We start from the raw sequence: 12,396 nt of genomic DNA, 5'->3' as shown, positions 1-12,396 counted from the left end.
AAAATCCCAATGCACTTGTGTGAGCAGGGACACTATATGTTGAAGAACAGAACAGACGATTGGCAGAGAAATGAAGCAGGCTGCAACTTGTCAAGAGAATGTGCGAGTGTGTAAGGTGTGTGTGTGTATCCTCCTCGTGTTAAAACTACATCTATGGATCCTTAACATGTACCTTAGTATAAACAACCATATGCTAAGGCTTGTCCCATGGGAAAACAAGCAGCGCTCTTTGAAACTTTCTCTGTGTCACCATCAATCAACGTCTCTTTGCACAGCTTCAGTTTGACAGTGCAGAGACTCCTCCATGTGAGCCTCTGAGTGGGTGGAATGCTACTTTGATTTCTCTCACTGGTTGAATGCATCTCTGACCATTAAAACATATACTGTCAGTCAATCACAAGTAAGACACACTGCATCAAACTTGAAACTATAACAAATACCTATTCTGCCTTGCTTAATCAGCCACAGCATTCAATGCCCATTCCTCAGATTGCCAAATATCTGATCTTTTCTCACTGTAATGCCTCATCCCAGCCTTCTGATTTAATGGGCCAGTGACAGTTCTTCTGCTCATACCAGGTTATTATACTGCAGGTATGACACTTTCAATGGCTACAGTAATACGATAATGCATTGTAAGCAGGACATCGTCTCACTTCTACAGTCTGAAACATCAGCTGAGATGTGTTTTCTGATGAAATGTACAATATTTCTGCACTTTGGAAAAGTCTACAATGTGCTTGTCATGTTAAGACTAAAAGGAGCTGCAGCCAAGTGAAATAAAATTACATTTTCTCAGTTTTAATTCTGTGTCCCTGTGTTAACTGATCGTTTATCTCTTGTTATAAGTCAAATTTCTATCAATAAATCAGTATCAGAGTATTTTTAAAATCAAATGCTGATCATATAAATCTACACTTCACTATTTGTGGTTTGTAGTAGCTAACAGTACAATATGGAAAGAGACAGGAAGATATTTGTGTTTGGATATCAGTGGGCAAAACCTTTGTTTTCATTTCACAAACAACGTGGTGAAGGCCTGATTGATTCATCTCTCCCTCGTCCTACTCTTGGACTAATGGTGAGGAAGGGGTGTGTAAAGCCAACAGTCTGCTGTAGCTCCATATTGTGCAAAACTCTAAGCCTCCTAATTTTTATTGGACCAATCAAATGTGGAGGATTTAAATTAAATCCCTCTACTAACTGTACACTGCTCAAGTATTGCATTTCACTGGGAAATACATCACAGCACAGAAGGTAAAGACGCCCAGACTCCCACTGAGACTTTACTTTTTTTAAAGCAACTGATTGACAGTCTGGGAAATGTGTCCTTTGGTTTCTTGCTGAGAGTTAAATGAAAAAAGCAATACCACTCTCATGTCTGTGGTAAGTATGAAGCTACAACCAGCAGCTGGTGAGCTTAGCTTAGCATAAGGAGAGGAAACTGGAGGAGACAGCTTGCATGGCCCTGTCAAAAGGTGACAAAAGTCATCCAACAGCACCTCAAAAGATCACTATATCTGGCTTGATTAATCTGTACAATGAATGGCTCCAGCATCATATTCAGAGTGGTCTCGATCTTCTAATAAATACCACCCTTTATGTGCTAACTTATTCCTTTAAGCTTTGGTGACTAAAACAAAAATATCATTTCAGGCTTTTTCAGAGTGATTTTAAACCTCAGTGTCCTAGTTGTGAGAAGACATGCACACCATTCCTGAAAGATATCACTTATCTTCTGTGTTAGCCATTGAAAACATTTACTATACTGATCATTAAAAGACAAAAGTGACCTGCCAAGTGAGCATGGGACAGCAGTACACCTAGGTGCCAAGTCTGGAGAGGCCTCGGCTGAGTGTGTGTCTGTGCGTATGTGTGTTTGGTAAGGCTCGACAGAGAAAGAGAGATCAAGCCTTGCCCTGAGTCAAGTTGACATGTATTACCTCATGTGTCACCCTAAGACCAACAGTGAATGCTTGAACCCTGCCTAGAGTCAGCTCTAATTAGTCCATGTCTGAGAGCCACCCGTCTGCACACAAATAGGCTGTGGAGACATGGTGTTCGACCTGCAGTCCAGATCAGCACAAGTGGGAGACTTCTGGCTGTGTCATGGGAGGACATGGGCAACATGACATTTGACAACACATTTACGTGGAAACAAGAAAAGACAAAATGACTAGGTGTTAATGACGCATTAAAACAAGTCTAGGGTTTACAAGATACAAGAGGACTGATGTTAAAGAACACCTAAATTAATCAGATACTTGCCAAAAGTAACATATAGTTTTTACAGTAATAATTCTTTCACGGTAGAAATCCTGCAGACAGGTTTCTTCCTTTAATGGTGCATTAATCTGTCTTCCCAGTTGAAAATAAAAGCCGAGTCACCAAACAAACAAGAGTAAACTTACAAAGCCAAGACAAGACAAGTAAGAAACTGATGTCAACGCAGGAAGGGAACACCAAGAGGGATCCAGAGACAGGCAGGCAGGGATTTAGAGAGAGCAGCTGGGATGGTAAAGGATGTTTTGTGCTGGGAAACACCTGGGGAGAGTTATGCTGAGGCTCTGGGCCTGTCTTCCATTGTGGACTGCTGAGATAAAAGCCCCTGGCAACTTGGAGCGAAGCCAGAGCTCCAAAATATGCCCCTCCTGGCTACAGCATAGCACAGTACGGCACAGAAACAGGCCCACGAGGCTGTGTGTTAATGACTGTGGTGTCAGAGGTCAACGAGAAAACAGAGAGGCTGAAAGAGAGAAGCAGGGTCAAGATCAACAGCTGAGGCTCATGAATCCTTGTGGAAATCCATTTACTACTTCGTACCTGTTGTATCCTCTGCTTTGTTGTGCATTCTTGGCAGTATTCACCTCAAGTGCGGTTTATGGAGTATTTAAATGAGTCATTAACATTTGAAAAACAAGTACATGATGATTTTTACTGTCAGAGGATGATATATAGCAATAATGCAACAACAAAAAAAACACTATAGTAGTAGCAGTAGTACCATGTGTACATAATGGCACTATAATAAACTATGTGATTTTTACTGAGATATCTGAAGTTCTCCGTTTTGACCACTCAAAGAGCTGCTTTGACTGTATGTGTTGTTAACTACATCCCTGGTAAATCTGAAATGTATTAACTGAATTCTTTCATTCTGCATTTCATTAAAGAGACGATTCACCCTAAAATCAAAAGTACATATTTTTCCTCTTACCCATAGTGCTATTTATCAGTCTAGACTGTTTTGGTGTGAGTTGCCGAGTGTTGGAGGTATCGGCCTTCGAGCTGTCTGCCGTCTCTTGGATATAATGGAGCTAGACGGCACTCAGCTTGTACACCAAAAAATAAATACATTTGAAACACTCAACAGCAATGTCTCTCTCCAGAAATCATTACCCTGTTACTCAAGATAATCCACAGACTGTGTTGTAGGAGCTATTTTCTTTGCACCAAACTACACCCACTGACCGTATCACCGCACAAAAGGACGCATGCATCTACTCTTAGCAACACAGAGCTAGCTAACGTTACAGCTCAGTCTGGGAGGACGCCATTAATGTTTACATCTCATGCTGTCACAAGCATGAGTCCCTCGTCCATGAGTAGATGCATGTTTCCTTTCAGCAGTGATATAGTTGGCGGTTGTAGTTTGGTGGATTTTCTTGAGTAACCAGGTCACGATTTCTGGAAAGAGACATTGCTGTTGCGCTTCAAGCACCACAAGCTGAGTGCCATCTAGTTCCATTATATTTCTGAGACGTCTTTACGGCTGGTACCTCCAACACTCTGCAACTCACACCAAAACAATCTAGAGCAATAAATAGCACTACAGGTGAGAGGAAAAATGTGTATTTTTAATTTTTGACTGAACTGTCCCTTTAACACTAAAATACTGCTGTTAGTAGAACCATCCTAACTTTCAGTTTGGCATACTAGGATCAGATAGCATTTATCTATCCACCTTGACCTCATCGTGGCCACAAGGCTCCATGCGATATAAATACACATGGAAGGGGTCAAAGGTCACAGCAGCGCACAGTAACAGTGTTCTCACAGAGGAGCTGCATGACGGCAACCTCTGTGTTTTGAATGGTCAGTGTGCAGCACTGTTTAGTTTTGTAGTCAGAGCTCTTTTGTCTTTTCTCTACTCAAACCAACCAACCAACCACATGTTGTAATTACAGGGCGAGTGCAGGCCATCGTTGGTCAAATCAAAACACAAGTAGTCGTCACCATTGGTCCTTTGACATACCTTTGCCTAGGGCAGCATCCCTTTAGTCCAGCCATACCTTACTGTAATTAGACAGCTCCATACAGCAATTAGTCACTTAAGTCTATACAGTACAGTTTATCTAAGATACGTGGAGAACTATGAGACCTAGAAAACGCAACAGGAGGTTTCCACACGAGATCGATTCTCCAAAATATAACATTAAAGATTGAGGCAGGAAATAAAAGTGAAGAAAAAGTGTAAGTTATTAAAATCCACTGGCAATTATAACAACAAATTTGGAAACTTATTGAATCTGAAATGAGCAAAACACAGTCAGGGGGCCCTCCTCAGAGATGCTTCTTTGATACTGGCTATCCAAACTCGCTAAAAAAATATCCAACACAAACCAAGATGTTATTTTTACACAAGATGCATCTTCTGGCGATATTGGTGGTGTGGCATCAAGACACAGACCTCCTGTAGTCCTTAAAATAATACACACTGCGCACTGATGTGTGTTTGCTGCCCAAAAATAGAGTATAGGCAGGTATGTATGTGAGTGTGCTTGATTCAGACAGGTAATGTCAGCGAAGCATGAATAGACGGTCTCATGGATTTGGCACTGTAGGGAGGCGTCATGGTGGGGAGGGAGGGAGGTGGTGAGCAGGGGAGAATATGCAGTGGGATGGGGGTGGGGGGAGAAAGGCTTGACGGGGCAATGAAAGACTTCCATTCATGTAAACCAGATCCCTTTGCGACGGTGGTCGCCCTCAACCTGGGGCAGGTATGGCATGAATAGATGTTTATGAAAAATGTGGGTCAGGGTTTGAGTAAGTGAGCAAATGTTTCATTATTAGGGAAATTATTGAAATAATCTAGGCCTGTAAATCAAAAACTACCACTGTAGTATGAAGGGGAGTAATAACTTAACTTTGGAGGAAACTGTATAGACATAGACGATGCTTTGTAATCAAATTAGAGGTGTAAGACGCAACATTTCCTGGGCATACCTTTCAGCAAAACTGATTTTAACATGTAATTTATTTTCTCATTATAACTACCCACTTCGATGCAGAAGGCCACGGTATTTCCTGCCCTTGTATATCCCAGCATGCATCAGGCCCTGTGAGGATCTTTGAGGAGAGCAGGGACAGAGAACAGACAGGAGACCTGTTCCAAAAACCACACAGTGAAGACCCTGTTAACTGACTTATGGCTCCTATTTTCAGCCCTTCACTGGCCAACCTCTGACTGGACACTCTGTTTCGTACAAATGCTGGTTTCAGTGCCCTCTCATGAATCTAATCAAAGCTGACAAGAGATATGAAAGTAAATCTGCTTAGAGAACTTTGCACCTAAAAAAACATCTCTGGCCCTTTCTTTGTTGAGTAATATGACACTGTAATCCCAGTCAGTCTCCAATTAGAAATATACATATATACATACTGGAAACTATTTAATAATTTTCCTAATGAAGGTCAATTAAACATAAACGAACTAAAACATTAAATGACCATACTATTAACATAATATTTTAACATCAATCTATATATGATCAATCTGATATCTTTTCAAAAGACTATAAAATACAAAATCAATGCTTAACTCTTCATCAGTGAACACCTGCATGATCCAAATGACCTCAGTGAAGCACGAGCTTAGACAGCGCAAATAATACAAGACAAAAATCTAAAGTACAATACAAGACACACACAAAATGGCTTTAAATTCGCAGGTCCCTGTGCCCCCCTGGCGATGACAAGGTATGCCAAAAATATGGCTTTAAAACAAGAGTAGCAGCATCAATCTGTCAAACTTGGCCTCAGAATAATGACTAGCTATTCCTGCAGTCCCTAAACAAACCAGCACTCCCTCACAAGCAAACACAGCCCCCACACAGCCTGTCAGTGACGTTTATTTCCCACCAGAGGAGACCGTGAGTGTTGTGACAATTCAGCCATTGTCTGTCATTATTTACATCCGCCTGACCTCGTGTCAGCGTCCACCTCTGAATGAACTGTGCCTTAAAGCCTAACGTTCAAATCACTGACTGTGGAGGTGGAAGCACACCCCAAATAGCACATGAACTATGCGTAACAGTAGCAGCTAAAGGTCAACTGCCAAGTGCGTAATAAAAAAATCTATTACTTTTTAAGTTTTAAACTTTTCTTACAAATAGGGATGAGATAGGCTAGAATACATTACATTTATCATTTGGAGCATGAACAGCTGGAGTTAAAGAAACACTTCACCCGCAAAACGACCATTTGTATAGCAAAGAAAACTTTGTATTTTTGTACACCTTCACAGTGAATGAAGAATCCAAAAACAGCAAAAGTTCTTTATGAATTGAGGTAAACGTGGTCCTCATAACTGCGGTGAAACTAGAACAAAACATCTGTTCACCAACTCTCACATAACTCTTGGAGTATAATCCAAGTCTCATTTATCCAGTCGTTGCTCGTGACTTCTCAAAAGCATGTATTTTCACTACAACTATAATATTTGTAACACTTCCACATACCAGCAGCACGCCTAGACATGCGTGTGTGTTTGACTTGTGCTTGAAAAGTGTTCAAATGCACAGGTGCATCAATTTTAAGTGTTTTGGATAGTAGCATTTTAGTAAAAATGTATGTGTTTGGAAAAAACTGTGCACACGACTGGATAAATGATATGTGAATTGTACTGCATGAGTTTTGTGAGAGTTTGGAAGCGGAGGTTTTGATTTAGTTTCAATTCATGAAGAGTGCTCGTCTTTTTTGGATTCTCCGTCTACCGCGCTAATGCAAGACAAAACAAGTTTTCTTCATAACTTTAAGGGAACACACAGTGAGTAACTGATGTACAAACGCTCATTTTGGGGGTGGAGTATTTCTTTATAAATTCATTCAATGTTCACCACAAGCTCTGTGGAAGGGCTCATGTCTAACTGGTTCCAGTTTTATCCATGTCTCTTCTACCAGGGTTGCTAACTCTCCCTGAGTTACAGTTAAATGGCCATGGGGGAATTGGATTTTGTATTTAAGTAGACACATCCTTGGCACCTCAAGCCTTACAACTGACTTATTGTAAAAGCAGCAGTCTTTCATCTCTAGAGCCAAGTAACACGTGCTTACATGAAAGAATCGTAATACCATCATGTCTGCCATCAATCTAATCAAGTTAGAAACCCATTCATCGGTGGGCCACTTCACCGCTTCACCTCGAGTCAAAACAAATCATCCGATTAAAAGTCAATAACAATTCAACAAGGCCAGTTATTTTTTGGTAAACCTATTACACGTGAAACTCCCATGGCACTAAGTGTCTCTAATTACAAGGTAAAGAGAAGCTTTAACAAAGGATCTGAGAAGTCTGAGAAGTTGACAGAGAGCCCATGTGTGCTTTGCAGAAAAACAAACAAACAAGCAATAATGATGTACAAAGGTGGCCAAGCTCAAGCAGTTGGACGTGGCTAAGGTCCAAATCTCCCCAAATGTCACAAAACGCAGTCAACAGGTAAGTGGACGGCGAATTACAACCCAGTCAAAGCCACTGTATCACCATCTATTTAAAATGAGTGTCTGCTGAGACAATACTTAAAGGAACAGTTCACCCCAAAATTAAAAATACATATTTTTCCTCTTACCTGTAATGTTATTTATCAGTCAAGCACCAAAAATACATTTGAAAAACTCAACAGCGACATCTCTTTCTAGAAATCATGACCTAGATACTCAAGATAATCCACAGACCTCATTGTGAGTAGTTTCATTTAGGAACTATTTTCTGTCTACCAAACTACACCCACCAACCGTATCACAGCGCAGAAGGAAGCGTGCATCTGCTGCTAGCTCACCTAGCACCTCTGAGCTAGCTAACATCACAGCTCAGCCAAAGAGGACGCCATTAATGTTTGCATCTCGTGCTGTCACATGCCCCTCATCCTTGAGTAGATGCACCCTTACATCTGCGAGGTGATACAACTGGCAGGTGTAGTTTGGCTGAAAGAAAATAGATCCTACATGAAACTGCTCACAACAAGGTCTGTGGGTTATCTTAAGTAACCGGGTCATGATTTCTGGAAAGAGACATTGCTGTTGAGATTTTCAAATGTATTTCTTTGGCACTTTGAGCACCACAAGCCGAGTGCCATCTAGTTCCATTATATTGGAGAGAGGGCAGAAATCTCTACAGCCAATATCTCCAATTCTCGACAACTCACACCAAAACAATCTAGATTGATAAATAGCACTATGGGTAAGAGGAAAAATATGTATTTTTAATTTAGGGGTGAACTGTTCCTTTAAAAATTTAACAACACAGCAAGAACAAGTAGTTCTAACAACATTCAACAATGTAATCGACCAGATCTGACCTGGTTTCTGTCATCTCCATGACATCAAAGTGGTTCGGTGGGACATGAACTAAAACCTCTCCTTAGGAAATCTGGACTTTTTTAGTTTCAGATGGTTGTTTAATCATTGCCGCACAATTTATCAGTAATTAACCTCGCAATGGCAGCTTTAACAGCTCATTCACAATATGTTCACCCAGTCCACCACCACACCAAAAAATGTACCTGGAAAACCTCCTCATCAAGGATCCTAGTGCCGAACACGGTGATGCCATTAGTGCTGATGGAACCATGGTCACTCCTGAGGAGAGGCTTGGTGATCTTCTTCTTACAGTCTACGATGATGGTGACCGTCTGCTTCTCCACACTGATGGCCACACGATGCCACCTGGCCAAGGACACAGCAAGGAGAGGTGAGAAATAAAAGAAGCCAAATTAAACCAGTATAAAAGTCACTGATTAATGTTAAGTCATTCTGGAAAACATGTGGCACATATAGAGCACCGTAAGGCATTGTAAGTAAATATTGTGAGTGCCAGTGGACAATGAAGTCTTTGTAGGGCAAGTGTGAAGTCAGTAACATGAAATTCAACTGACAGTTCAACAATTTTGTGATGTTTGATTACATATGTGTAACCCTAGCCCTAATAGGATTACAACCTGTCTTTAATACATCCTAAAATACCTCAAGGAGAGAGAAACTGAATGTTTTGGTGTGTGATGTGATTCATCACAGAAGCCAAAGCTCTAAAAAAAACATGAACCGCAGAGTTATGTTTGATATGTTTCGATCAACATCACCCATTAATGCAAAGGGGTTAACCGGGGTCACACGTGAGTCTGACACCTCCCTCGCCTCTGGACCATTTGCCACTGCACTTAAGGGCTATTGCATACCAGGCAGCAGTGGACCACATTCTTGCCCCCACACTCTGGCCCTGTTTAACACGGGATTACACTCATTAAACTCCAAACTTAATCCTCCTTCTGGGTTACTCGGCATGACAGACATGGTGAACATTGTGGAAAGTGTGTGTCAGAATTCAGGAAGGCCTGCCTTGCCAGAGCAGGAGACAAACAGTCAAAACATTGTTCTGAGGTGGAAGATGAGACCTGGCACCACTGTGGCTCAAGATGGCAATATGTAAAGCATTCACCACAGGTACAGATTTATATATATCTGCTATCATATCAATACGTCTGTACGGTAAACCTTGTTATCTAAATGTCCAATCCCTTTGAAAACAGCTAGATCATACGGACACATTCCAAGCCAGGCAACAGAGCTCAGAGGAAAATAAACGTGCAATACTCTCTGGGCTTAGCAGTACAGCAGGAAGGATTACTTGTCACCTTATATGGCGAAAAAGCAAATGTTGACTTCTATAGGTTAAAACAGTTTCTCAGACTTCTGAAGTGTGTTACAATCAACAGAAGAAGAGTTACATTGTGTTTGAAATAGCAAATGTTAATGCAATCTTTGAGAGGCATGTTTAAAGAGCTTAAATCAGATCAAACTGGGGGTGTACAGTGTAACAGCTCACTAGAAATCCTCCCATTCACCTCCCCTTCTGTTTAAAAAAGGGATAATGCTCTTTTTCGCCTCATCAATATCATCATTGTGCCTCTCTTTTCAAGCTTTGCATATGCGTCTTAGTAACAATGAATGCATCTGCAGGGATTGCAGACTGTAAGCAGCCTGAGCTGCAGTCAGTGAAGATTTAGACAAGGCCTGGAACTGGAAAGCATCCAGACCAAGAAGTGTTAAAAGTCCTCCACAGAAAACACTGCTCCTTAGACAGTGGGTCACAAAAACTACACACTGGACAAAACAGTTTTGTAAGACTAACACAAAGCAGGCTGGGAGTGTTATCCCCTTCTCTTTGTTGCAGCCTTCACATAGATCGTACACTTTAGTTATTGCTGACATGAGACTTCTGAAGAATTTACAAAGCTTCTTTTTATCATGACAACTGTGTACACACTAGATCTCATTTAAGGCCAATTTGGGTCACAACAATATTGTGGCCGGGTTATGACTTCCCTCAAAAGCTCAAAAAACAAACTATCCTCACACAGCATGTCAGCAAGTAAAAAAATGTTTAATAAATCTGGAAGACACTGTAAAATACAATCTCAAATGCAGCCTATCTGTTTATTTATCCCCCCTGCCCCTGCACAAGGGCTCATGTCAGCTAAGCTGAAGCTCTGAGTCAGAGTTCTGGGATTTCTGAACCTGGGAGCACATAATCAGGTTTATGCTAAAAGGTTAGGAGCGCTGTTTCTGGTTGGGTGAGGTAATCCAAGGGGGTAAAAAGGAAGTTTAGTACTGCCCCTTTCCCCCCCTTCCTTTCCCCCCTCTCTAAAATAACAGAGGCAGTGAGTTCATGGATGAGGTCAGGTTGCCCATAGCAGTCCCTGCTGTGCCCCAATAATCCAGTGTCTCCCTGTCTCTGACCTGTCTCTGTGCCCATGGACCCCCGATGAGATGGATAATCCGGTCATGAGCACCTGTGGTGCAAAAATGGGAAGATCTGGGTTGTTTTCTTGCTTTTATCAAGAAGAAGAAGTCAGTGGAAATCAGAAAAACGTTTGAGCGGTTGAATGTTGAGGTGATTTGGAAATGTAACTTGTTTTAAGATCAAAATGCATCTGACAAGAATGCATATTTGTGTATATGAGAACGTTACTCAAAGTACAGAACAAACCATCTACTTTTCCATAAACAACCAATGTATGTGATTCAATGAGAGATCTGCCAATGTGCAAACATGTCTTGCAGCTAATAGGTCATCGTGTATCAGCTGCAAGAACTGGCAGTAACAGAAAAGCTGTATGACTTTGTAGTTAGTCATTTAGTGCTATAAATGGCATATCCTGGATGGTCTGAACATGTTTTAGGCCCCCACTCGGTAGCACCATTTAGCATTTTTAAGCCTGACCCTAAGTCACCCACAACAACTTTGGTGCCCTCCCTGCGTGCTCAAACACTCATTCCTTCTGAATCACCTCCAAGCATGAGTCTGAGGGTGTGTTTGAGTGTGTTATTAAGCAGGTGGATATTTGGGATTTGACATACTTTCCGTCAGCAAGGTTGAGAGTACGGAACAGAGGGTAGTCCTCCGGCGCTGGCTTGCCAGTCTGATCCTCATACAGGAAGACGGGTGAACGTCCCACTTCCACACCCAGCTGCTGGACTCCCTGCTGGTTGTAAATGGACAGCAAGAAGGACTGGAGGCCTGATTTGGGGCGTACTGTGGTCAGGATGGAGAAGTCCTCAGGAAAATCACCTCCTGTGGAGAGGTGGAAAAGACAGGTGAATGAATCACAGTGGCAGACACTTAAATACTAATATGACTGACTAGTTACAAACTATACCAAATATTATAAAGTATTTTGGTTACTAAGCATTCATTTCAATGCAACAAGGCCTCAGCTTTAGTTTTCTCATCAAAAGTGATACTCAGCTACTTTTTACAACTTGTTTTCTCACACTGTGTCACTGATGTATATAACGCATAAACTGTATATAAAGATGAGTGACACATCTCCACTTTCTCCCACTGTACTAAAATGAAGCCAAAATAGTGGACATATCCAGAATATGGGCGCTGCCATCTTGAGTTGGTGACATCATTTGGAGCCAGATTCTGCACAGCATACAGGGTGAAGCCAAAGTATTGAGTTCTCACCTATAAACGCGCCCAACTCTATCGCTAGTGAATCACAGCTGTCAATCATGACATCACACCCCCTTTCTATAGCATCAAATAACAATTTAAAACCAAACTTATCAGAATAGCAAACACTTGAACATACACCAGCATGATAAGAGCTACCT

At 41.4% G+C, this 12,396-nt stretch overlaps 1 protein-coding gene across 3 annotated transcripts in view; it reads right to left on the bottom strand.

The window, feature by feature from the left end:
* Positions 1 to 12,396, bottom strand: part of col11a1a (collagen, type XI, alpha 1a) — a 94,601-nt gene that overhangs the window by 75,838 nt on the left and 6,367 nt on the right. For all 3 annotated transcript variants that reach the window (XM_033638726.2, XM_033638728.2, XM_033638727.2), the window contains exons 3-4: positions 11,635 to 11,848; positions 8,781 to 8,943 (exon numbers count right to left, since the gene is read on the bottom strand). In XM_033638726.2, coding sequence (XP_033494617.2) covers positions 8,781 to 8,943; positions 11,635 to 11,848 — 377 coding nt within the window. The remainder of the gene's footprint in view (positions 1 to 8,780; positions 8,944 to 11,634; positions 11,849 to 12,396) is intronic.

Source organism: Epinephelus lanceolatus, chromosome 20, assembly GCF_041903045.1.
Source record: "Epinephelus lanceolatus isolate andai-2023 chromosome 20, ASM4190304v1, whole genome shotgun sequence".
In the NCBI taxonomy this organism is placed as follows: Eukaryota; Metazoa; Chordata; class Actinopteri; order Perciformes; family Serranidae; genus Epinephelus; species Epinephelus lanceolatus.
Note: the sequence above shows the minus strand (reverse complement) of the source record. Positions and strands in the feature narration are given on the sequence as shown.